The sequence below is a fragment of the Monodelphis domestica genome, chromosome 7 (genome assembly GCF_027887165.1).
Source record: "Monodelphis domestica isolate mMonDom1 chromosome 7, mMonDom1.pri, whole genome shotgun sequence".
Classification (NCBI taxonomy): domain Eukaryota; kingdom Metazoa; phylum Chordata; class Mammalia; order Didelphimorphia; family Didelphidae; genus Monodelphis; species Monodelphis domestica.
This window is the reverse complement of record NC_077233.1, coordinates 170,712,216-170,739,616: the sequence shown is the minus strand read 5'-3', so window position 1 is coordinate 170,739,616 and position 27,401 is coordinate 170,712,216. Positions and strand designations below refer to the sequence as shown.

Sequence of the window (27,401 nt, the reverse complement as noted above, 5' to 3'; positions counted from 1 at the left end):
AAGATCTTCTTGGGTCCAGTAATCCCTTTCCTCTTCCCACCTCAACTAATCTATTCTGTTTACTGTCATCAGATTAATCTTTCTTAAACTCTGTTTTGACCATATTATCCTCCTACTGAGAATCCTTCAATGGCTTCTGTTGCCAGTCAAATAAAGGGAAAATTCCTCAAACCTGGAAAACAAAGTTGTCAAAAAATAGGGTTCTAATCTGCATTCTCAGTCTTATACACTTCAGTTAACTTGTGCTTATTATTGCTTCTTGAGTAGACTTGACACTTTGCTTTCGTTCATGCCTTTCTCCTCATTACTTAAAACAACAGGGTCAATCTCAAATAGAAGGGGATGATTCCTATGGGGAGTACAAATGACTATTATTAGTTGTATTGTACTTTTATTTATTTTATTAAACATTTATTAATTACATTTTGATCTGGTTCAGGCCATACTCAGGAAATCTGAGGGCAGTCTATGGTTAACAAGTTTGATACCTCTGATTTAAGAATGTTTTCCCCCTTCTTTTCACTCATTGTTAGTGTATTCATTCATTAAGAATTGGTTTATTCTTCATAATGTGTTTTCTAATTTTTTCCCCAACAAAAAGTTATCTTATTCTTTGAATTCCTATTTTATTTTGGATTTGTAGTACAGAAAAACATACTTTCCTATTTGTGTAGGTGCAGACTTTCCCATTAGAACTTGAGGATGAGGGATCTAGTAGATATTTTATAAATATTTGTTAATTTGTTCTTTCTTTCCAATAATTTCAATACCTTCCCCTATTAGATTGGGCTCCCTTTTTTATTTTCATCATCATGTCTTTTCTCACCCCCCCCCCTTTGGAATGTCTTCCCTTCTTAATCTGTTCAAATCTTATAGCTCTTTTAGTACATAGGTCATATTTTACCTCCTTCCATAAAGCCTTTCTTGACTACTTTGATCCACAAAGTGGTGTATTTCATATCTCTAACATTTCTATGCTACTTATTTGGGCACTTAATAAAACATTATTTTTTATTGTTATTTATCTCTTTCATAGGTATGATTCTTATCTCCCTAGATTATAGCCAGTGGAAGAAGGCACTTTTTTCTCTCTTTTATATTTTTTCCCTTTTTATCTACTGGGCACACAGTATTGACTTGAAGTCAAATATCCACCTCTCGTTTTTCCCCTTCTTATGTCTGATCTTGCATTCTTCTTTTATTTTCTTATACTTCTTTCCAAATAAGTTTTCAACCAGTTGGGAAATACTGGGAGAGAAGAAAACTGAAACAAATTCTGTTGCCTGAGCACACAAGGTCCAGCAAGAGAGGAACAAGCTCATTATTCCATGAAACCTAGTTATAAGAAATAAACCAAAACAGCTAGTTTTTCTTCTAATGACTAGCCTTTCCTAAAGTTGGATATATATGTTCAGGCCATAGGAGTTTTGAGGGTAGCAATTAGTGGGACCCAAACCCATTATCATGGGATTCAACATCAGGGGTATATAGGCCTGAGTCATGGGAGCCAAAGCAGTATATACGTGCTCATATTACGTAATTGGACACGTACCCATTTCAGGGACCAGGCCTACATCAGGGTGTAATTTTGTAGTATACTGGCACAGGCTTTGAAATTTGCAAGTAAATTTCGTAAGGAACCATGATGTTGTCTCTCACCTGTGTGATTTCCACCTTTTGTCCAGTCATACTGTAGATATCACCTGTTGGAAAATAGACCTTGGAGTCATTTTAACCCAGAGTCATATGCCAAAGATCTTGCAAGTCAGCCCAAGATTCTACTAATTATCAAGTGATAATATCTTGCAAACCGGCTAGGGGAGAGCAAACAAGTCTAAAAGAGAACCTGAAGGTTCTTGCTCAGGTCTCCTTCATCTTCAGATCTTCAAGTCATTGGTTCCACACTTAAGCCTCCCTTAAAAACCTACCAATGGATTTTTTCCTTTTCCTCCCTTCCTAAACTTTGGTAATTAATGAGAAGAGGAGAGTAAAACAGGGACTCACAACTGGGAAAAAGGTGGTACAATAGGAAATTTATTAGTTGCCCTGCAGAGCAAGCATGAGACTACTTCTCAGGGATGATTTAGAGAGAATGTAGATATAATCTGGGATGGGCCTCCAAGGTTTGTTCTAACTATCATTTTATGCTTTCCTCACTTAGCAAATTTAAGCTAGTAACTGCACAATGAGTAAAGATGCCAGGACAACAGAAATATAAATAGGATTAGTATATCAGATTAATCAGTGATTTAGATCCTTAAGGAGGCTACAAGTATTCAGGGCAGTAGTATTTGCAATTTGGCACAGATACTAGAATGCTGGACTTGAAGTAATGAATTGTGTTTAAATCTGGCCTCTGATACATATTCTTTTGTCATTTTTTTCATAAGCTATGTAACTAAGGGCACTGTAAAATAGGGATAATAGCAATTCTAGTCACAGGTTGCATTAAGGCTTATATAAAACAATGTATATATAAAATACTTATGTTCAGTTTTCAGTTGTGTCTGACTCTTTGTGAACCCATTTAGGGTTTTCTTGGCAAAGATACTAGGATGGTTTGACATTTCTTCTCTATCTCTTTTTAGAGATTTAGGGAACTGAAGTAAACAGGGTTAAGTGATTTGCCCAGGGTCACACAGCTAGTGACTGTTTGAGGTCAGATTTGAATTTGGGAAGATGAGTCTTCTTGATTCAAGGCCCAGCATTCTACCCACTGTGCCATCTAGCTGTTATGTACCATCTAGCACTTTAAATCAAATTTCAAAATGTAGTGTAAATGTCAGTTATTACTTTCCCGAGAAGCTGGTTAGTATAGTGGAAGTGCATGGATTTGGAATCAGAAAAGCTTGAGTTCAAATACCATTTCTGAGACCTAGTAGTATGACCATGTAATATATTTTAATTTACATTATCTTCTTTGATCTTCATAAAAAAATCTGAGAGTTAGGTAATATAAGTATTATTATTCAAACTTTGATTTTGTTTGGGACATTAACTTAATTAAAGTGCTTCTCTCTCTCAAGATGTGAAAATATTTTGTCCGAAAAGGATTCATCAGAAGTGATCAGCATAAGATCTTGATAGGTAGGAACACAAGAAAACATTGGATGCTCTGATTTGTGGTTATTCTTTTATCTTTTTTAAAAGTAAGGTCTTTCTCTTCCTTCTGAAAGGCTCATTGTTCTTAGAAATTCACAAGCAGGAACCATGCAACATATATATGCATATACTCTAGCTTTAGGGATTTGGAATAATTATAAAAGCCACAAGAAATCAGGCAATGAATCTGAGTCACTGATCATCTTTTTACCTTCCCCTTTCATTGGTTTTCCCCATGAATTAGTCCATGAAGGAATTCAGAGAATAGCTATAATGATGTGCTCTCTGCCATGTTAAAGAGTTAAAGGCAGAGCTACAGTTGGTTTGCAGCAATGGAAACATTTAAATTTACTAATTTTAGGATTTGATAATTTATGAAGAATATTTATATCATACCAGATTTTATCATACTAGACTATAACTTGTAAACAAAAAGATTCTGATAGGAAATAAGACTATATACCATATAATCGCCCGTTAATGGAGCACTTGTAGAAAGTCATGATATTCTGAGTCAGTGTCCCCGTCTTGTCAGAGAACACATATTGGATCTGGCCTAGTTCCTCATTCAGAGTTGTGGTACGGGCCTGGGCTGGTGTGTTTTTGGGGATGTAAAACATTTTTCGATCCCAGTTGATGTAAAAGCTGTTGCCCAATCGTATTATCTCTACACTGAGGAGAAAGGAAGAGAGAACTCCGATTAGTGTGGGATGGAAAATCTTGTTCCAGGGCTCTAAAGAAGATATTAGAGTGAGTAAATGTAAGGGAATGAAGTCTTTTAAAACAGCTCAATAAAAATTTAGAGAAATGCCCAAATGTAACAGAATCTCTAGAAACAACATGAAAAATAAAACTAATCTTAGAAATAATTAACAAAATGAGAAAAAACATATGTTTAAATATTCTGTAGTATAAGAAAAACAAAAGAAAAATTCCAACAATTTGCAGTACCCAGATCTCCAAGGAATGCTGAGTGAGAAGATGGAGTGAATAAATAAATAAACCCTAAATAAAATAATATTTTAATTCTCCTGAAGAGATTTTCAGAAGAAATTCTGAACGAACCTACTTTAATACTTCAAGGATCTGTGATTTCATTGGTATGTGTGCCCCTTCCACTGATTCTGGTTGTAAGGTATCTATGTCTTATATGGTTTTTAAAAAGTTGTGGCTGGGGGCAGCTGGGTAGCTCAGTGGATTGAGTCAGGCCTAGAGACGGGAGGTCCTAGGTTCAAATATGGCCTCAGACACTACCCAGCTGTGTGATCCTGGGCAAGTCACTTAACCCCCACTGCCTACCCCTTACCACTCTTCTGCTTTGGAACCAATACACAGTATTGATTCCAAGATGGAAGGTAAGGGTTTTAAAAAAAAAGTAGTGGCTGAAAAATTTGTTACCATGCAACCAACCTGGTGATAAGGCTGAATCTAGGCTGATCCTCAGATTAAAGAGTCTATTGCCAGGTGAATACACAGAATCTTTCTAGTTTGTTAGAATCTTATAGAACTTAACCTCAGAGGCAGTGCCTTTGAGGATTCAATCATCTCTATGCCACAATATTTTTTCCTTGAATTTAATGTTTACTGAAGGAAACCGTTGTAAGACAACTAAACATCATTGGGATCAAGAAAAAACAGAATGATGAAATTGAGAAAAGAGGGAAATTTTAGCAAGCTGGCAGAGAAAGTGGTTGTTACTTGGCCCAGCTTTCCTGTACTACCTCAAAACAAAGACACATGCATCTTAAAATAAAATAATAACAATAAAGATAGGAGAAAGAAAAAACTCTCATAGGACAAACTCTCAAAGGAAATCCACAGAAAAAAATGAACAAAAGAGGATTCAAATGCAATTAATAAAAAGATACAACAGAGTTAAATTAAGAAAAAATCCTGAAACGAATGGAAATTTTTATTGCAAGAATCTCCAAAATGGTTTAAGATTTGCTTAAGGAAGAATGGAAGAGAGTAGGGTCTGAAGGTGTGTATGCGGGTAGCTACATGGACACTTGCTAGTCGTGTGACCCCAGGCAAGTCAATCTCAATTGCCTAGTCCTACTTAGTGTCAATTCTAAGACAAAAAGTTAGGGTCTAAAAAATGAAGGTGTGTACATCTGAGGCAGATGTGCTCTGCTTGTTTCTCACTAGCAATTTAGGGACTCTAGTCTCAAAGTGAATTTTACTATCAATCTCCTATTTCCACACAAAACCTATCCTGGTATACTTTGGCTTTGGGTGTACTCCCCACCCCGCCTCCATTCTTGGCAATGATTCCAGGAAGCATCATAGAGAAGTACTCCTAGTTGGTGCTAAAGAAGAACATGAATTTCTTATGTGTGCTTATGGGTGTATATATATGAATATGTATGTGGGTCTATAGAAATACAAATAGAAGCAGTACAGAAACATGTCAGTTTTTAAACAAGTAGCTTCCACACACTTCCCTGATTTTATATATGTATATATACATACATATATATATATATATATATATGTATGCAAGGAAAACTGGGTGAAACTATTCTTTTTACTTTTCCTCTCCCTTTTCTATGTATCTATAAAATGTGCTAGAGAAAGATATGGCAAGCCACTCTAGTATCTTTGCTAAGAAGACCCAAAATGGGGTAAAATTGGACACTACTGAAAAATGACTTAGTCCTCCATACAGGGAGTATTTAATAACCTCAAAGAACTCATTCTCAGAAGGATATACTGAATGGATTAATGATTAGATGTTTTTTTCTAACAGTATGTGTGTTTCTCACTAATTTTCATCTGAGGATAAGTTCCTATATGTAGTTGTCACTTAACAATAAGAAGCTGTTCCATGATCAGCAACCACGCCCCAGTAAAGCATCTTGACAGACTGGCTAAATCAAGATAAAGATAACTGACAGGTCTCAAACCTGTCAGTGAGTTAGGAAAATGTCTATCCCAAGCACATGGAGACTTTCCCTAGTGGAATGGGTGGATGGGAACAATTTGTTCCAATGGTCATGAAGGTTGCTGAAGCAAGTGCTATGGAGCATTTAAACCTAGGTTAGATATCAGAGACATCAAAGTTATCACTATATCCTAGACCATTACTAGTCATTTTGACTTTTGTCTTGCCACTGGACTTTCCATTACTTTGGAAGACTGATGACTTTGTGCAATTCTACCTCCTTTAAATCCAACTAACAAGTAAGTCAAGACCTTACCCTTTGATATCATCAGTACTCTATGAAATGACAAATGAACAACAACAACAACAAAGAACATGATAACTAATAAGGCAAAACAGATGGTATAGAATATAAATGAAGGAGTAGGCTCTCTAAGAAGTAGATTCACTAAGGAAAGAAGAATAATCAGACATAAGAAATAAATAGAATAACCATTATTATGATTGGTCAGTCTTTACCAGTATCCAGATCCCTGAAGTTTCTATTGTGTGCAGAACACTGTGTTAAGGCACGGGATGAGCACAAAGTTTAGATAAGTTATGATCCTTGCTCTTGCAGGATTCATAATCTTAGAAGGGAAGATGATACATACATGAAGAACTAGAATATTAAATACATTACATAAAAATGCAGATTTGTAAAAAAGTGTTATGTTAGTTGTAAAAGAAAGAAGAGCATTACTGAGAGAGGGAAAGGCATTAGGGAAGGCTTTCCTGGAAGAGATGGCATATGATTAGATTTTAAAGGATGTTGTTGGGGAAAAGTATTTCTGGGAATGAGTTCTTTGAAGGTGTAAAAACTAATTAAAAGCTGGAGACAAGTAAGTAAGGTATGTGTAGGAGATAGAGAATGGTCTTGTTACACAGTATATATATATATATATATATATATATATATATATATTAGAGTAGTACTGACATAAAGCTGGCAAAGATAGAGCCAGCTTTAGGATAATCCTGAATGCCAGGCAAAGAAATAGGAATTTTATTTGGTAGCCACCCCTGAAGACTCTGAGAAAAGTGAATGATCAGATCTTTTCATGAGGGAGAATAACCTGGCATGGTATGAAGGATGGCACTAAATAAGAAGAAGGAAGACAGGAAGAGCTACTTGGAACAGAACTATGGGAACAAATACAAGACATTTTGATAGGAGAATCACTAAGAATGGAAAATATGGTGTTAGTATTGTAACTAGTGATACAGTATTGCTGTAGGAGGCAGTTGAATGGTGTTGTGAATAATTATGATGTCCTTCCACCATGTGTAAGTATTTTTAGGTGGGGAGGGGTATTTATAGAGATGGAAGGGAAATTATCAGTTCTAGTGGATGTCAGCTTTATCTACACCTTTGTGACCAGAATTGGTTTGGCAGTAGAAATAAGAGCTGATCCAAGAAACATGTAGAGAAGGATGCTGCTATAGGTGGGTTGGAAACCTATGGAATATTTTCTTTTATACAAGTTCTGTGTACTCCATTAGTGTGTTGACCTATGTAGAAGAGAGCTATGGGGTAGGCATGGGGGAGTGAGAATAGGAATGGGAACTGGAGCAGGAGCAGGAATGGCAGCAGAAGCAGGAATAGTGGGTGCTGTATCTGTATTTCATTTTCTTTCCCGTTCCTTCCTGAGGAATCTCAAATACTTTAGCTGTATTAAATATCTATCCAAGAGTAGAGAATCAGGTACAAGCTTTATTAGAAAGAATAACTACTGACATCTATATAATACATTAAAGTTTGCAGAGGGCTTTTTGTTCATTCTTATTTGATGTCACAACAGTCCTATGAGGTAGGAGGCCTGTAGAGTTTAACACAGGCAAGATTTTAAACCATACTTTTCTGACATTTAGTGAATCAGCAATGGTGGCTTCTGTAGCTCTCAGACAAAAGATGGTTAAAAAGGACCTGACTATAGTAAGTTAACCCTGGTGACATGGAAGATCAAACGACAAACTCAGAAGACAACAAAGTCCTAACAGCTGCATGTAAAGCCTCAAAGAAAAAGCAGTATTGTGCCCCAAAAGAATTCCTGGAAGAGCTTAAAAAGGATTTAAAAGATCAAAAAAGAGGTAGAAGAAGTAGTAGAGGGGGTCAGCTGGGTGTCTCAGTGGATTGAGAGCCAGGCCTAGAGATAGGAGATCCTAGATTCAAATCTGGCCTCAGACACTTCCCAGCTGTGTGACCCTGGGCAAGTCACTTGACCCCCAATGCCTAAGCCCTTACCACTCTTCTGCCTTGGAGCCAATACACAGTATTGACTCCAAGATGGAAGGTAAGGGTTTAAAAAAATGAGTAGAGTAGAGAAGCTCAAAGTCACCATGAGAATCTTCTCCAATCAATCTTAAAATAACTCCACAAAGCAAATAACCAAGAAGGAGAAAGAGTAAAACAACTTTCAAGAAGAGAAAAACCTAAAAGGTGGGCAGAGAACATCTGTGACTCTGGGGTGAGAGGGGCGCACAGACAGCAGGAGGCTAAAGGAAGGTGGAAGGAGGAAGCCAAGAGTGAGCCCCATTTGCCCCCATCCCACATCTGTTGTGCTATATTCTGAACCCGAGCCCAAGCCAACATTCAGACCCTGAGACCCTGCCTGGGCAAACAGAGGTCCAACCAACCTACACCCCTTGAAATTCCAAACCTGGAATGAGGTCTAGAATTTTCAGCCCAGAGCAGTTTGTGCTGAAGCAGCCAGATATGTGTGGACCCAAAGCAAAGCCAGGAGTCCTAGTCTGGGCCTGTGGCATATAACTGAAAAATCTGTTACCCTAAAAAAGCACTGAAGTTCCCGGAAGCCCACTGACTTACTGTTGTTATGTTCTTCCTGTAGACAGGGGATATTAAGTGGGATGTGGAGGGTCCCGGCCTCTTTGGCCTGATGACAGCAAGCATGGTAGCGAGGGTTTAAACTGGCTGATTAGCCATGGGCATATAGTCTTTATTTTGTATTCCTTTATTTCTAATGATCATTAATAAATCTCTAAAAACATAATATTTTTATTATTGCACATTAATTTAAAATTTTACATTGACAATTTACATTTACATAGACCCCAGTTTGGGGTAGTTGGTAGACACTAGCTGGGTCTCTCTTGATCTTCTTGCCAAAAGTTCAAGGTGGAGCCCTAGGACAAAGCAATCTACTGTGTGCCTGAAAAAAATCAAGCTCAAAGTGAAACCAAAAGGTTACACCTAAGCCTGAAGCTAGAATTTGAGCAGTCCCTGACCTGATCAAGCACAGAGTGAGACCAAAAGCTTAAGGCCAAGCCTGAGATGAGAAATTCAGCTATTAGCATCTAAAGGGTTAACTGAATCACTAGTGGGAAGTGGCTCTCAGAGCTCTCAGCCCTCAGACCATCAGACCATCTTGAAAGAAGTGAAACTTACAGAAGCACAGAAAAAAAAGTTAAGGGTAGGTAGCATCAAGGAAGGACTGAAGCATAAGAGGGTACTCTAACCTCCCAGAAAGCAGAGTCTACCTGTAAAAAGGTATGAAAAATGAGAAGACAACAAAAAAAGCACTTTATAAAGAATTTTTATGGAGACAAAGAGCAAGGTACAGACACAGAAGAGGATAGTAAAGCAAAGAAAACACATACAAAGTTCACAAGAAAAATATGGATAGAACATAGATTCTAGAAGAGCTCAAAAAGGACTTAAAAAACCAATTAAGAGAGGCAGAGGAAAAGTTGGGAAGGGAAATAGAAGAAATGAAAAAAGAGGCCCAAAAGCTGATAGGACAACCAGGCCTTAAAAATTAGAATTGAGCAACTAAAAACTAATGATTTCATGAGAAATCAAGAAGCAATCAAATGAAATAAAAAAAAAACCAGAAGAAAACAGATCCAGGAAAGACAATTTAAGAATTATTGGACTACCTTAAAGCCATGATAAAAAAAAATCTTGGACATTATAATACAAGAAAATTGTCCAGATATTCTCAAAAAAGAAAATAAAATAGAAATGGAAAGAATCCACATATCACCTCCAGAAAAAAACCCCCAAATGACAATTTCCAGGAATATCATAGTCAAATTCAAGAGTCCTGAAGCCAAGGAGAAAATACTGCAAGCAGTCAGGAAAAAAAAAACACAATTTAAATACCATGGAGCTACAATTGGGATCACACAGGAATTAGCGGCTTTTACATTACAGGATCAGAAGGCATCGAATATGATCTTCAGGAAGGCAAAAGATCTAGGTTTACAATCCAGTCACCTATCCAGCAAAACCGAGTATACTCTTTCAGGGGGAAAAATGGACATTCAATAAGATAGAAGATTTCCAAGCATTCCTGAGGAATAAGCCAGATCTAAACAAAACATTTGAAGTCAAAACAGAAAGTCCAAGAGAAGCCTAAAAAGGTAAATAAGAAAAAGAACATTTCAGGGAACTGATTAAGGTTAAAATGTTTGTAGTTCTATATGGAAAGAGGATATCTGTAATTCTCAAACATTATTCTTAGTAGTAGAGAAGATAGAAGGAATATACTTAGAAAAAGGGTGGGGAAATAAGCCAACTATGATATGATATATTAAAAAAATCAAGAGGTATGAAAGAGGATTACACTGAGAGAAAAGGGAAGGCAGAGATAGACTTGGGTAAATTATATAACATAAAGAGGTATGAAAAATTATTACAGAGAAGGGAGGATAAGGGTGACAGGAAATGCTTAAACTTACTCTCATTGTAACTGGCTCAGAGAGAGTAAAACAAATATACTCATTGGGGTACAGAATTCTATCTTACCCTACAGAAAAATAGAAGGGGAATGAGACAAGGGAAAGGGGAGGTATTGGAGGGTAGGGGAAGTAGGTGGTGGGGATGTAATAAAAAGCAAAACACTGGTGAGAAGGAATGGAGTGAAAGGGAATGGAGCAGGATTCAAAAGGGGGAAAATAAGATGGAGAACAATACATAGTTAGTAATCATAACTGTGAATGTAAATGGCATGAACTCATCCATAAAACAAGCAGATAGCAGAGTGAATTAAAAACCAGAATCCTACTATATGCTGTTTATAGGAAACACATTTGAGGCAGGGTGACACACACAGATTAATGGTAAAAGGCTGGAGCAGAATTTATTATGTGTCATCTAAAGTAAAAAAAGCAGGAGTAGCAATCATGATATCAGACAAAGCTAAAGTAGAAATTGATCTGATTAAAAGAGATAAAGAAGGAAATTATATCTAATAGTTCTATAAACAATGAAGTAATATCAATATTAAACATTTATGCACCAAATGGTAGAGCATCCAGATTAAAAAAATTATTTATTATAGAATCCAGATTTTTAAAGGAGAAACTAAAGGAGCTTAAGGAGGAATAGATAGTAAAACTATACTAGCCAAAGCAGTACTCAGGGGAAAATGTATATCACTGAGTGCCTATATCAATAAAATACAGAGAAAGGAGATCAATGAATTGGATTTCCAAATTAAAAATCCCCAGATTAAAACCAAATAGGAAATCCTAAAAGTTAAAGGAGAAATTAATAAAATTGGAAGTAAAAGAACTATTGAAATAATAAATGAGGCCAGGAGCTGGTTCTTTGAAAAAAAAAACAAATAAAATTAAGTACTGGTTAATCTAATAAAAAGAAATAAAGATTGAAGAGAATCAAATTAACAGTATCAAAAATGAAAAGGGCTATTTCTCTTCCAATGAAGTGGAAATGAAGGCAAGCATTAAGAGCTATTTTGCCCAATTATATAGAAATAAATATGACAATCTAGGTGAAATTTGCAAATATTTACAAAAATATAAATTGCCTAGATTAATAAAAGAGGAAATAGAATACTTAAACAACCTCATCTCAGAAAAAGAAATTGAACAAGCCACGAAAGAACTCCCTAAGAAAAAGTCTCCAGGGCCAGATTCCAAGTGAATTCTATCAGACATTTAAAGAACAACTAATCCAAATATTACAGAAAGTATTTGACAAAATAAGCAAAGAAGGGATCTTTACCAAATTCTTTTCATGATACAAATACGGTACTGATTTCCAAGCCAGGAAGAACAAAAACAGAGAAAGAAAACTAAAGAACAATATCCTTAATGAACATAGATGCAAAAATCTTAAAAAACAAACAAACTAGTAGAGACTATAGCAAGTTATCACAAGGGTTATTCACTATGGCCAGGTAGGATTTATACCAGGAATGCAAGGCTGGTTTAACATTAGGAAAACCATCCACATAATTGACCATATAAATAACCAAACTAACAGAAATCACATGATTATTCAATAGTGCAGAAAAAGTCTTAGACAAAAGTCTTTTGGTCTGTATTTTCTTTAAAATATATGTTTAACATGGAAATATATTTTGCAGGACTGCACATGCATGACCTGTATAAAATTGCTTGCCATCTTAGGGAGAGGGTAGGAGAGAAAGGGATGAGAGAATATAGAACTCAAGATTAAAAAAAAGAAATATTAAAAAGTGTTATTACATGTAATTGGAAATAAAGCAATGAGGTAGAAAAAAGGTTGTTTTTTTTTTTGGCCTATATGTTTTTTGACCTACAATTACGATGACTATGGGCTTCCAAGTTGGTAAGTGATGATTCTGCTCTTATTTTCAAACATTTGCATTATTTTTAACCTTTGTAATGTTTTGCTTCTCAATCTGAATTAGTTTTTCTTTTGACATCACTCTAGTAGACAGACTACCAAAACTCACTAAGTTTGGGACTCCAAGTCACATGGATTGGAAAGGTGTTTTACCCAAATCCAGGTGAGTCACCTGCATGATAACAGGCCACTGGAAGATCTTGTCTTGTACTAAATATCTCTCAGAGCCATTCTAAGAATAATATGCAATATACTTTGTAAGTATAAAATCTACAGAAATATAGCCCTTGTTATGGTCATTTTCCACCAAGACAAGGATAAAGTTAGCAGATGAGCCCACAGGTCTTAACAATGATGTCTCTGACATCTTCTGTACCCATATATTCTAGTTTCTCAGGAAGAGAGCCTATCTGGTAGGCACAAAATTCCTTGACCCTTTTAAACTCTTGCTTGAATTCTAATGATATGAATTCCAGTGATATTCTAATTCCAAATATTGAAACTAGCGTTGTCCACAGAACTTGAATTCAATTCAAAAATCATTATTTAAACATCAGCTATATGCAAGACAATTTAGATTCTGGGGATACCAAAGCAAAAATAACACATTTCCCATGTTCAAGGAGTTTACACTCTACCAGAGGAGGATAGGATATATGGTGTGTGTGTGTGTGTGTGTGTGTGTGTGTGTGTGACTACTATACTGAGAAGTAAAGTGACCTCCCCAGTGGGCATCAGAAGTGGGACTTGAACCTAGCTCTCCAGTCATTCTGTCATGGCTAAAATTTAACATGAGGGAGAATATGAATGACAGAAGGAATAAAGAAGAATTTTACCAAGAGAATATAACAGAGCTGACAAAGGAGGAAAACATTAAGGAAAGACATCCTGTCAGAAGAGAAGGCCTGTGGGAAGAGCCAAAAGTGGGAGATGGGATATCTACAAGTCCAGTTTAATTGGCAGGTGGCATATGTGAAAGAAGTAATATGAACTAAGGCTGGATGTGGAGGCTGGGATTACACTGTGGAGGCTGTTAAGTGCCAGATTAGAGAATTTGCATTTTATCCTAGAGGCAATAGAAAACTGCCTCTAAAAAGGCTTTGAGAATTTCCAGATATGTACCTTAGAAAGATGATTTTGATTGTTCTATAGAAGATGGACTGTAGTGGTCAAGATGGCGGCTTAGAGAAAGCTAAAGTTCAGATCTCCGGAAAACCCTTCCCGACCAATCTCAAAGCTCCTAAGGCACCGAAATTCAAAACGATCAACAGCATAGACCCTGGGAATCCTCCTCCTGGACCTGGACCTGGATCAAAAGGTACGGCCCCCCTCAAAAGCCAGAACCCGAGATCACTCGGACCTAAGGGGTAGGAGCGCAGAGTCCAAGGCTCTGGGAAGCTGCAGCCCCACCCCGCTCAGAGAGCAGGGTAGTCTGAAACAACAGCAACCCTCAGGGCGGGCAAGACAGCCTTACCAGCTGGATCCTGCTATCCAAGTCTCAGTGAAAGTCACTTCCCTCGGAGCTCTGGGAAGCCGCGACTCCTTCCCCCGCAGAAAGCAGGGTCGTCTGAAACAACAGCAACCCTCAGGGCCGACAAAACAGCCTCATGGCCAGCTATTCTGAAGGCAACTTCCAGAAAGCAATCCGACCCAGTCCAGTCGAGCGGGCACCTTAGCAGCAGGGAAGCAGAGAGAACTGGGGGAGAGTGTGGCCCCCTGGTCTGACCCTTCCATTCCAGTTCCAGTGAAAGTCATTGATGGAAGGCATACTCAATTTAACCCAGGGAAAGCTCATAGAACCGACAATCTGCCCAGGACTAAAGCCTCTGAACACCAGACAGAGATAAGAAAAGCTAATCCTCCCCATTCAGAGATGGCAAACTCCACAGAAGCACAGAAGCCCCAAAATCCCAAGAAAAATTAGAAGAAAGGGGCGACTTTGGACACATTCTATGGAACCAAAATACAAAATACAGAGGAGATAGAAGAGGATGCACAAAAAAATGCTCCGAAACCTTCCAAAGGAAATGGAAACTCTCCACAAACACATGAAGAATTTGAATCAGAAATGACCAAAAAGATGGAAGCCTTCTGGGAGGAAAAGTGGGAAATAATGCAAAAGAAATTCACGCATCTACAAAACCAGTTTGACCAAAGTGAAAAGGAAAACCAGGCTTTAAAGGCCAGAATCAGGCAGCTGGAAGACAAGGATCGTGTAAAAGAGCAAGAATTAATAAAGCAAAGCCAAAATACCAAGAAATTAGAAGAGAACATAAAATATCTTACCGACAAGGTGACAGATCTGGAAAATAGAGGGAGAAGAGATAATTTAAGAATAATTGGACTTCCAGAAAAGCCAGAAATAAACACCAAACTCGACATCATGATACAAGATATAATCAAAGAAAATTGCCCAGAGATTCTAGAACAAGGGGGTAATACAGCCACTGACAGAGCTCACAGAACACCTTCTACACTAAACCCCCAAAAGACAACTCCCAGGAATGTAATTGCCAAATTCCAAAGCTCTCAAACAAAAGAAAAAATCCTACAGGAAGCCAGAAAAAGGCAATTTAGATATAAAGGAATGCCAATTAGGGTCACACAAGACCTTGCAAGTTCTACTCTGAATGATCGTAAGGCATGGAACATGATCTTCAGAAAGGCAAGAGAGCTGGGTCTTCAACCAAGAATCAGCTACCCAGCAAAACTGACTATATATTTCCAAGGGAAAGTATGGGCATTCAACAAAATAGAAGACTTCCAACTTTTTGCAAAGAAAAGACCAGAGCTCTGTGGAAAGTTTGATACTGAAAAACAAAGAGTAAGGAATACCTGAAAAGGTAAATATTAAGGAAAGGGGAAAAATGTTATCTTCTTCTTTTACTCAAACTCTCTTCTATAAGGACTACATCTCTATCAATCTATGTATACTAACATGTGGGGAAAATGTAATGTATAAATAGGGGGTAAAGAAAGACCAAATAGAATAATCATTCTCACACAAAGATTCACATGGGAAGGGGAGGGGAAGAAAACTCCTATAAGAAGGAGAGGAAGAGAGGGTTTTTTACTTAAACCTTAATCTCAGGGAAATCAACTCTGAGAGGGAGAAACATCCAGATCCATTGGGATCTTGAATTCTATCTTACCCAACAAGGGTAGGGAGAAGGGAAAACCAAGGGGGGGAGGGGGAGAGGGAAAACAAAAAGGGAGGGAAAGAAAGGGGGGAGGGGGAGGGAACAAAAAGGGAGGGACTAAAAAGGGAAACATCAAGGGAGGGGACAAGGGGGACTGATTCAAAGTAAATCACTGGACTAAAAGGTAGAGCCGAAGAAGAAAAGGTTAGAATTAGGGAAGGCTATCAAAATGCCAGGGAGTCCACAAATGACAATCATAACTTTGAACGTGAATGGGATGAACTCACCCATAAAATGTAGACAAATAGCAGAATGGATTAGAATCCAAAACCCTACCATATGTTGTCTTCAAGAAACACACATGAGGCAGGTTGACACCCACAAGGTCAGAATTAAAGGATGGAGTAAGACCTTCTGGGCCTCAACTGACCGAAAGAAGGCAGGAGTGGTAATCATGATATCTGATAAAGCCAAAGTAAAATAGACCTGATCAAAAGGGATAGGGAAGGTAATTATATTTTGTTAAAAGGGACTTTAGACAATGAGGAAATATCATTAATCAACATGTATGCACCAAATAATATAACACCCAAATTTCTAATGGAGAAACTAGGAGAATTGAAGGAAGAAATAGACAGTAAAACCATATTAGTGGGAGACTTAAACCAACCATTATCAAATTTAGATAAATCAAATCAAAAAATAAACAAGAAAGAGGTAAAAGAAGTGAATGAAATCTTAGAAAAATTAGAATTAATAGACATATGGAGAAAAATAAATAGGGATAAAAAGGAATACACCTTCTTCTCAGCACCACATGGCACATTCACAAAAATTGACCATACATTAGGTCACAGAAACATAGCACACAAATGCAGAAAAGCAGAAATAATAAATGCAGCCTTCTCAGATCACAAGGCAATAAAAATAATGATTAGTAATGGTACATGGAAAACCAAATCTAAAAGCAATTGGAAATTAAACAATATGATACTCCAAAACCATTTAGTTAAAGAAGAAATCATAGAAACAATTAATAATTTCATCGAGGAAAATGACAATGGCGAGACATCCTTCCAAACCTTTTGGGATGCAGCCAAAGCGGTAATCAGAGGTAAATTCATATCCCTGAATGCTTATATTAACAATCTAGGGAGAGCAGAGATCAATCAATTGGAAATGCAAATGAAAAAACTCGAAAGCGATCAAATTAAAACCCCCCAGCAGAAAACCAAACTTGAAATCCTAAAAATTAAGGGAGAAATTAATAAAATCGAAAGTGATAGAACTATTGATTTAATAAATAAGACAAGAAGCTGGTACTTTGAAAAAACAAACAAAATAGACAAAGTACTGGTCAATCTAATTAAAAAAAGGAAGGAAGAAAAGCAAATTAACAGCATTAAAGATGAAAAGGGGGACAGCACCTCCGATGAAGAGGAAATTAAGGCAATCATTAGAAATTACTTTGTCCAATTATATGGCAATAAACACACCAATTTAGGAGATATGGATGAATATATACAAAAATACAAACTGCCTAGACTAACAGAAGAAGAAATAGAATTCTTAAATAATCCCATATCAGAAAATGAAATCCAACAAGCCATCAAAGAACTTCTTAAGAAAAAATCCCCAGGGCCTGATGGATTCACCAGTGAATTCTATCAAACATTCAAAGAACAGTTAATCCCAATACTATACAAACTATTTGACATAATAAGCAAAGAGGGAGTTCTACCAAACTCCTTTTATGACACAAACATGGTACTGATTCCAAAACCAGGCAGGTCAAAAACAGAGAAACAAAACTATAGGCCAATCTCCCTAATGAATATAGAGGCAAAAATCTTAAATAGGATACTAGCAAAAAGACTCCAGCAAGTGATCAGAAGGATCATCCACTATGATCAAGTAGGATTTATACCAGGGATGCAGGGCTGGTTCAACATTAGGAAAACCATCCACATAATTGACCACATCAACAAGCAAACCAGCAAGAACCACATGATTATCTCAATAGATGCAGAAAAAGCCTTTGATAAAATACAATACCCATTCCTATCAAAAACACTAGAAAGCATAGGAATAGAAGGGTCATTCCTAAAAATAATAAACAGTATATATCTAAAACCATCAGCTAATATCATCTGCAATGGGGATAAACTAGATGCATTCCCAATAAGATCAGGAGTGAAACAAGGCTTCCCATTATCACCTCTACTATTTGACATTGTACTAGAAACACTAGCAGTAGCAATTAGAGAATATAAAGGAATTGAAGGCATCAAAATAGGCAAGGAGGAGACCAAGTTATCACTTTTTGCGGATGACATGATGGTCTACTTAAAGAATCCTAGAGATTCAACCAAAAAGCTAATTGAAATAATCAACAACTTTAGCAAAGTTGCAGGATACAAAATAAACCCACATAAATCATTAGCTTTTCTATATATCTCCAACACAGCTCAGCAGCAAAAACTAGAAAGAGAAATCCCATTCAAAATCACCTTAGACAAAATAAAATACCTAGGAATCTATCTCCCGAGACAAACATAGGAACTATATGAACACAACTACAAAACACTCTCCACACAACTAAAACTAGACTTGAGCAATTGGAAAAACATTAACTGCTCATGGATAGGACGAGCCAATATAATAAAAATGACCATCCTACCCAAACTTATTTATCTATTTAGTGCCATACCCATTGAACTCCCAAAATATTTCTTTACTGATTTAGAAAAAACCATAACAGAATTCATATGGAATAACAAAAGATCAAGGATATCCAGGGAAATAATGAAAAAAAAACCACATATGATGGGGGCCTTGCAGTCCCAGACCTTAAACTATATTACAACGCAGCAGTTATCAAAACAATTTGGTACTGGCTAAGAAACAGAAAGGAAGATCAGTGGAATAGACTGGGGGAAAGCGACCTCAGCAAGACAGTATACGATAAACCCAAAGATCCCAGCTTTTGGGACAAAAATCCACTATTCGATAAAAACTGCTGGGAAAATTGGAAGACAGTGTGGGAGAGACTAGGAATAGATCAACACCTCACACCCTACACCAAGATAAATTCAAAATGGGTGAGTGACTTAAACATAAAGAAGGAAACCATAAGTAAATTGGGTAAACACAGAATAGTATACATGTCAGACCTTTGGGAGGGTTTAAAACCAAGCAAGACATAGAAAGAATCACAAAATGTAAAATAAATAATTTTGACTACATCAAACTAAAAAGCTTTTGTACAAACAAAATCAATGTAACTAAAATCAGAAGGGAAACAACAAATTGAGAAAAAATCTTCATAGAAACCTCTGACAAAGGTTTAATTACTCATATTTATAAAGAGCTAAATCAATTGTACAAAAAATCAAGCCATTCTCCAATTGATAAATGGGCAAGGGACATGGATAGGCAGTTCTCAGATAAAGAAATCAAAATTATTAATAAGCACATGAAGAAGTGTTCTAAATCTCTTATAATCAGAGAGATGCAAATCAAAACAACTCTGAGGTATCACCTCACACCTAGCAGATTGGCTAACATAACAGCAAAGGAAAGTAATGAATGCTGGAGGGGATGTGGCAAAGTAGGGACATTAATTCATTGCTGGTGGAGTTGTGAACTGATCCAACCATTCTGGAGGGCAATTTGGAACTATGCCCAAAGGGCGACAAAAGAATATCTACCCTTTGATCCAGCCATAGCACTGCTGGGTCTGTACCCCCAAAGAGATAATGGACAAAAAGACTTGTACAAAAATATTCATAGCTGCGCTCTTTGTGGTGGCCAAAAACTGGAAAACGAGGGGATGCCCATCAATTGGGGAATGGCTGAACAAATTGTGGTATATGTTGGTGATGGAATACTATTGTGCTAAAAGGAATAATAAAGTGGAGGAATTCCATGGAGACTGGAACAACCTCCAGGAAGTGATGCAGAGCGAGAGGAGCAGAACCAGGAGAACATAGTACACAGAGACTAATACACTGTGGTATAATCGAACGTAATGGACTTCTCCATTAGTGGCGGTGTAATGTCCCTGAACAACTTGCAGGGATCTAGGAGAAAAAAACACTAATCATAAGCAAAGGACAAACTATGGGAGTGGAAACACCGAGGAAAAGCAACTGCCTGAATACAGTGGTTGAGGGGACATGACAGAGGAGAGACTCTAAATGAACACTCTAATGCAAATATTATCAACAAAGCAATGGGTTCAAATCAAGAAAACATGTAATGCCCAGTGGATTTACGCGTTGGCTATGGGGGATGGGGGGAGGAAAAGAAAATGATCTATGTCTTTAATGAATAATGCTTGGAAATGATCAAATAAAATATAATTAAAAAAAAGAAGAAGATGGACTGTAGATATGAGAGTGAAAGTGATGATACTAGTCTAGGGGAGAAGGGACTCTATTTACAATGGTGATCCTGTGACTAAAGAAAAGGGGACAGAGACAAGGGATGTTTTAGAAGTAAAATAAAAAAGATAATGGATATAGCAGTGAAGGAGAAGGAAGACTAAAGGAGCAACTCCAAGGTTAGGAAACTGAATTTATAACCCAGGGAAAAAGGTGGTACTCTCAACAGAAATGGAAAAGTTGGAGGATGGAAAGGTTAGGTTGAGATAATGAATTTTGTTTTGTAAATGCTGAGTTTGAGATATTGATGAGATATCTAGGTATAGATGCCGAGCAGGTAAAAAAATGACAATGTAGGACTAAAGTGCAGGAAAGAAGTTAGGACTGGATATGTGAATTTGGAGATCATTTAAAAAATGATGACAGCTATAACCATGGGAGCTAATGAGTTCACTAGGATGAAGTCTTAGAGGACATGTATGCAAAAGAGGTGATGAAGAAAGAGGATGATAAACAAAAGAAAGAAGAGTGTCATGAAATGGTGGTTACTAGTATTTGTTTTAAAGTTTGTAAAACATTTATTATACATCATCTCATTTCATCCTTGCAACATTCCAATGAAATAAGTGTCAGTTTTAACTGAGGAAACAGGTTCAGAAAGGTTGTGCCTTGCCCCCAGTAAATTTCTTTAGTGGGATTCAAATCCTGGTCTTCCTAATCCCAAAACCAATGCTCTAACTACAATGTTATGATGCTTCTCTGAAAGTCAAGAAAGGAGATAATTATTCCAGAAGAGGATATGAACAATAATATCAGAAAACTGAGGAGAGATAAAGAAGGATGAGGCTGGATGAAAAAATCACTGAGATAAGCATTTAAGAGATTTGTAGCCTTTAAAGGAAGAGTTCTAAGAGATTGTTGAAGAAGTAGAAGCAGCATGAATTGATGAATCTATAAGTAACAGGGAGAAAAGACAGAATAATATCTTGAGGAGAAGGCAGACCAAATGAAGATTTATTTAAGGATGGGAGAGACATGGGCATGTTTGTATACAGCAGGAAAGGAGCTGGTATATGGAGAGAGGTTAAAGATGAAGGTGTGGAGAAATTCTTAACTAAGTCGGAGAGGAAAGTGAAAATAGAATCAAAGATAAATGCATACAGGCTGGCTTTGGCAAGCAGAGGCGCAACCTCTTTCTTAGAAACAGAAGCAAAGAAGAAGCTGGGTAGCCGTGTTTTGAATTGTAGAATCAGTTTTGAATTGTAGAATCAGGAAAATTTGAGAATTCACAATAGACAGCTTCTGTTTTCTCAAAAAAGTAGAAAGTAAGATCTGTGAGAGAAGAGGAGCAGGAGATACAGTTAGGGACTTACAGAGAGAGGTTAAGAACAGGGAAGAATAAAAAGACTCCCATGCAGTTATAAGGACACAGTTGACACCAGAAGACATGAATGTGTGATGGTAAGCATGTTTGTAAGATTTCTTCCAGTGGAGAAAATCGATGGAGAATTTAGATGGTGGACGTGACTCAGAGTTAAAGGTTGTGACAGGGCAAGAAAGCAGGGGATTCAAAGAAAGACATTCTATCATTAAAGAAGTAAACAATAAGGTCAAAACTGTAAAGGGGGAAAGTGAGTACAGAGATTGGTTTATGAATTAGGAGAGTAGTGTACAGCAGAGGGAGAAATGGACAGATAGGGCGTTATAAGCAGCAAGGAGAATTTGAAGTTTAGGGCTACAGAAGGCACAGTTATGGCTGCTGAAGAGATCTAAAGTATGACCTCCCTTAAGAGTAACTGAAGTCCTTGAATGATAACCTATCAGGGACACTGTAGAATGGATTCCTATTATGTGAGGTTAGATTAGAGATTTCCAATGTTCCTTCCTCTTCTAAGATTCTACTTCTGTAATATTTCACCCATTTGACCTTTCCTTTGCATTCTCACTTGCTATCAACTTAGTCTGGGGCCTTACTGCTTACTACTGCAATAGCTCTTAATTTGTCTCATGGCCTACAGTCTCTTACCTCTCTGGTCTGTTCTGCATACTGTTCCCAGATTAGTATTCTTTATGCATAGTACTGGTCATGTCACTCTCCAGCTCAAAAGCGTTGAATAAGCGTCTATTGCTTACAAAGTTTCCTGGAGAAGGGGGCCTGAGCAGTACTTTGAAGAATGTGGGTAGGATCTGTACAAACAAAGAGGAAGTTGAGTGGAAGAGAGAGGAAGAGTATTCCAAGCAGATTTTAGAATGAGTTAAAGTGTGGAAGTGGAAACAAGCATGTTATATGCAGAATACAAACCAGCCCTGACTATGTATATTGGACAGATAAATGCTGGGGTGTGGAAGATGGAAAAACCAGGCCCATTACTGGGAAATCTTTGAACAGCAAGATTTATTTGGCCTTTGTCCTAATCAATGGGGAACCAATGGAGGTTCTGGATCAAAGGAACGACATGAACATAGATCTATAATAGTCAGTCAGGTTACTGCAGTAATCTGGGGCTTAGATTGGAATGGCAAAATATGCATGGAAGTACAGATCCTTGGATATTAGTTCCTTCTTAAGATACCAAGACTCAAGAAATGGATATTAATGTGAGGAACTATAAAATTTCTGGAAGGCTACAGTAGAAGTCAGAACAACAGGGGCAAAACAGCCCTTAGTCAGATCTATCCTGGGATGCCATTCAAGGCCTGAGGTCAGACTACCCTCCTGAGTGAGTGTTCTCACTCCATAACATTTTCCTGCCTTTGTGATACAAGAAGCAAGGGGGAAGACAGTTGATAGTAAACATTAGGTAGAAATGAGGCATCACAAAAAAAAAAAAGAGAGAGAGAGAGAAATCTCTTGTAATGTTGAATGGGGATAAGGCAGTTTTACCATCTCCTTTGGGGGGGTACTTCTATGGAAAATTTCAGGTATTTTTCTAGATTATTCTTCAGGAAAAATTGGGGTAATGTTCCTTCTCTACAAAGATAAAGTCTTCTAGGTAGCCAATTTCTGAGAACCAGCGCAAAACCACTGAGCTTCCATTGAGTAATAAATGGTAGCTCTGCAGTCCTCTTCCCAAGGTAGGCAGTGTGAGGGTAGCTACCTTACTGAAATCTATGCTTTTCCTTCCCCCAGATAAAACAGGAAATAAGAAGACATACATACCTGACATAGAGGGAAATTGGCACCACAGTGTTGAGAATGATGACATATGACCAGAATATGAGGAAGATACAAAGAGCTGAGGAGCTGATTTCCTCTTCAAAAGGTAGATAGATCTGGAAGAAATAACCCTTCTGGTTCTCCCAAATTCCATGCCCAATGGTCAGGAAGGAACACATGCCAATTAAGAATACAAAAATCTGTAATTATAAAAAAAAAAAAGGTTTCAAAAACCCTTGCTTTGACATTCTCCATAAGTCTTCTGGGTGCCTTCCTTTCAGGAGGACTCTTGCTTCACTGCCAGAATCAGGGATAAAGGACTATGCAGGGCCATTGCAATGAGACTACTGACAAGTAAAGCCACTCACTATGGGGACATGATAAGAGCATTTCTGGGGTGCTAGTATGGGGAGCTACTTTTCTAAATTCTGCTCAAGGTCCTAGAATTTAACCTGATATCCTCTATAGTTGATAGATATAAAGTATTTTGGACCAGTTAGCTTTATTGCATTTCCGTTCACATTTGACCTCTAATTCTACCTTGCTGTCCTATTAATGTGTACCTTTATTTAACAAGTGGAACCAGTAGAGTGTAGATGTTTCTAGCAAGTTTATCTTCACTGCCCTGCTACAGATACAACTCAACTCATAGCCAGTGCATACTCTACTGATGGTGGGTCATCTTTACTTGTGAAGTGTGGCACTCTGCAGACAGAATGGTACATAGGCTTATCTTGGCCCAGTCAGCAAAACCATGAGAAGCAATCACTCCTAAGGAGCTTTTCAAGTTATTTAGCACTGATAATTTGGGATATTCTCTGAAAGAAGGAACTGAAGACAGATGTAAAAAATAAGAGGAAATTTAGTCAGGCCTGTTTCTTAAACACAGAGTTTGGGGGAAAATAGGAGGCTCAGTGGATAGAATGCTATGCTTGGAAACAGGAGAGCTTAGGTTCAAATCTGGCTTCACACATCAGTTAGCTGTGTGATCCTGGGCAACTCACTTAATCCCAATTGCCTACCCCTTACTGCTTTTCTGCCTTGGAACTGATACTTGGTATCAATTCTAAAACAAGGTAAAGGTTAAAAAAAAGAGAAAGAGACTTAAGAGGTAACTGTTAGTATGTAGTGGCATGATAGAAATAAAATAATTATAGAAGAGTAGCTGTTCACATAGGTGGCAGTTTTTCAGAGAAAACAAGTTTAATTGACTTGTCTTCATCGTAGAAACTTCTTTTCAGTTAAGTTCAGGATATTTCTACCTGACTTCTCTTTTTTTAGTTCCAAACATGGTAGACCTCCAACCTACCATCCAATTGATAAATTCCTTTCACAGAATGTCATCTTAAGCCTTTCCTATGACTAAAACCTCAGTTTAACCAGGGAACCCATTTCAATATTGAAGAACTATAGCTGTTGGAAAGTTTTTCTTGTATACAAGTCAAAATTGGCTTCATGGGCTGATTGTTCAATGCATACCTATCCTATTTCGGACTTGGGAGTCCTATAGAATGTCAATGATTGACAACTTCTGGTCAAGATGGCAGCATAGAAGCAGCGAAAGTTCAGTCCTTGGAAACCCTTCCTTACCAATCGCAAACTGAGTGCTACTAGGACACCGAAATTCAAGCTGAACAACAGGATAGACCTGGGGAACCCTCCTCCTGGACCTGGATCAAAAGGTATGGCCCCCCAAAAGCCAGAACCCTAGGTCACTCAGATCTAAGGGATAGACAGAAGGAAGGTCCCAGGACCCATCCCCCCCAACCCAGAGTGCTGAGCCCAAGGCAGCAGCGGGAACCTCAGGGCTCTGAGGACTCACCTTGAAAGCAACCTGAGCCAGTCTCCGGGGCACCCAACAGACAGCAGAGAAACATAGAGAGAAGGGGGAAGCCTGTAGCCCCCTGGCTGGGTCCTTCCATCTGAATCTCAAGGGAGGTCCCAGCTTTAGGGCACCAGCTGAACCCAATCACATCAGGAGCCCTCAGAGCTACTGAAAGGAAAGAAACCTCAGGGCCGGCAAAGGGGTTGCTCCGAAGAGTTTACCTTGAAAGTAACCTGGGCCAGTCTCCAGGCATTCAACACAGATTGTGGAGGAGGAGGTTGTTGTTTTTTTTTTTGGTTTGGGGCTCATTCGGCCCACACCAGCTGAACCTAATCCCATCCAGGAGCCCTCAGAGCTTCTGAAAGGAAAGAAACCTCAGGGCCGGCAAAGGGGTTGCTCCGAAGAGTTTACCTTGAAAACAACCTGGGCCAGTCTCTGGGCATTCAACACAGATTGTGGAGGAGGAGGTTTTTTGCTTCAGAGCTTATTCAGTCCAAACCAGGTGAACCTAATCCCATTAGGAGCCCTCAGAGCCCAGGGAGGCCATGACCCCTCCCCCTTAGAGAGCAGGGTCTTCGGAAAAAAAACAGAAACCTAGAGGTGGAGTCAAGATGGCAGCCTAGAAGGAGCATAGACCTGGCAGCCTGGCCAGAGCTTTGGAGATCCTCCATATTTGCTCCAGCCTTCCAGGAAGTGTAAAACTCAGAGTAAACCCAGCCCAACCAAGCTGAACTTAATCCCATCAAAAGTCTCCAGAACACAGGGAAGCCCAGGCTCCCCACCCATCCTCATTGACTGCTGGACTTTAAGCCAATCAAAAGCCTCCAGAGGACAGGGAAGCTCAAACCCCCAACAACCCTCCTCCAGAGACTATACCAAGAGATCTTCTGTTAAAGCTCCAAGAGGGAGATTGATAGAAGTCCCCAAAAAACAAAAAAAAATGAGAGGAACAAGAGCACAGACAAATATGGGGAGTAAAGAAGGGGTGAATTTGAGCAAACAACAGAAAAAGAAGAAAGAAACTATAATAGACAGCTACTACTCAGCAAATGGAACAGAGGTAGAGAGATCAGCAAACGATAAACCAGAAGTCCCAGCGAATTGGATACAGACTGTGGAAGAACTCAAAACAGAACTAAGAGAGGCTGAAGACAATTGGGAAAAGAACTTAAAAATTAAGATAAGTCATCTTGAAACAGAGGCACTTGAACTAAAATGAGAAAATAATGTCCTGAAAGCCAAAATCAACCAGCTGGAAAATGAGGCAAAGGAGATGAAAGATGAGGCAAAGGAGATGAAAGACAAGGTAAAGAGGATGAAAGATGATCTTCAAAGAAAATCAGACCAGAAGGAAAAAGACGACCAAAAAGCCAGAGATGAAATCCAATCTTTAAGAACCAGAATAAAACAACTAGAATCAAGTGACCTCACAAGGCAGCAGGACACTATAAAACAAAACAAAAAGAATGAAAAAATTAAGGAAAATATGAAGTGTCTCATTCACAAAACAGACGATTTAGAAAATAGTTCAAGAAGAGACAATTTAAGAATAATTGGACTACCAGAAGACCATGACAAAAGAAAAAGCCTGGACATAATACTAGAGGAAATTATCCAGGAAAACTGTCCTGAGATACTAGAACAAGAGGGGAAAGTGGAGATTGAAAGAATCCACAGATCACCCCCTGTATTTAATCCCCAACTGACAACACCAAGAAATGTTATAGCCAAATTAAAAAACAATCAGATGAAAGAACAGATATTACAAGCTGCCAAGAAGAAGCCATTTAGATACCATGGAAACATGGTGAGGTTAACACACGATCTGGCTGCATCCACACTGAAGGACTGAAAGGCATGGGATACGATATTCTGGAAAGCAAGGGAACTAGGTCTACAACCAAGAATAAAATACCCATCAAAACTGACTATATTCTTACAGGGGAAAGTATGGTCATTTAACAGAACAGAAGAGTTCCAAGCATTCATAAATAAAAGACCAGACCTGAATAGAAAATTTGATGTCCAAGCACAGAACTCAAGAGAATCATCAAAAGGTAATTAAAAAAGAGGGGGAAAAACAACAACAACAAAAAATTTTTAAGAGACTCAATAAGTTAAAATGATATGTATCCCTTTAAGAAAAGAGGTCATTGGCAACTCTTAAAAACTATTGCTATCACCTGAGCAGCTAGAAGAATTACACTCAGAGGGAACAGTGACAAACTGTATAGGATGAAAGGACAAGACATAAATAGGTATATAGATATATGC

At 38.0% G+C, this 27,401-nt stretch overlaps 1 protein-coding gene across 8 annotated transcripts in view; it reads right to left on the bottom strand.

Moving 5' to 3' along the window:
- The window catches only part of LOC100028308 (phospholipid-transporting ATPase FetA-like), a 266,846-nt gene that overhangs the window by 57,244 nt on the left and 182,201 nt on the right, over positions 1-27,401 (bottom strand). For 7 of the 8 annotated variants that reach the window (XM_056806042.1, XM_007498811.3, XM_016424035.2 and 4 more), the window contains 3 exons: positions 23,306-23,502; positions 3,566-3,774; positions 1,660-1,703 (listed from right to left, as the gene is read on the bottom strand). In XM_056806042.1, the coding sequence (XP_056662020.1) occupies positions 1,660-1,703; positions 3,566-3,774; positions 23,306-23,502 (450 nt within the window). Of the gene's footprint in view, positions 1-1,659; positions 1,704-3,565; positions 3,775-22,171; positions 22,333-23,305; positions 23,503-27,401 lie in introns of those variants that run through there. The other variant, XR_008913609.1, reaches the window with a different exon arrangement.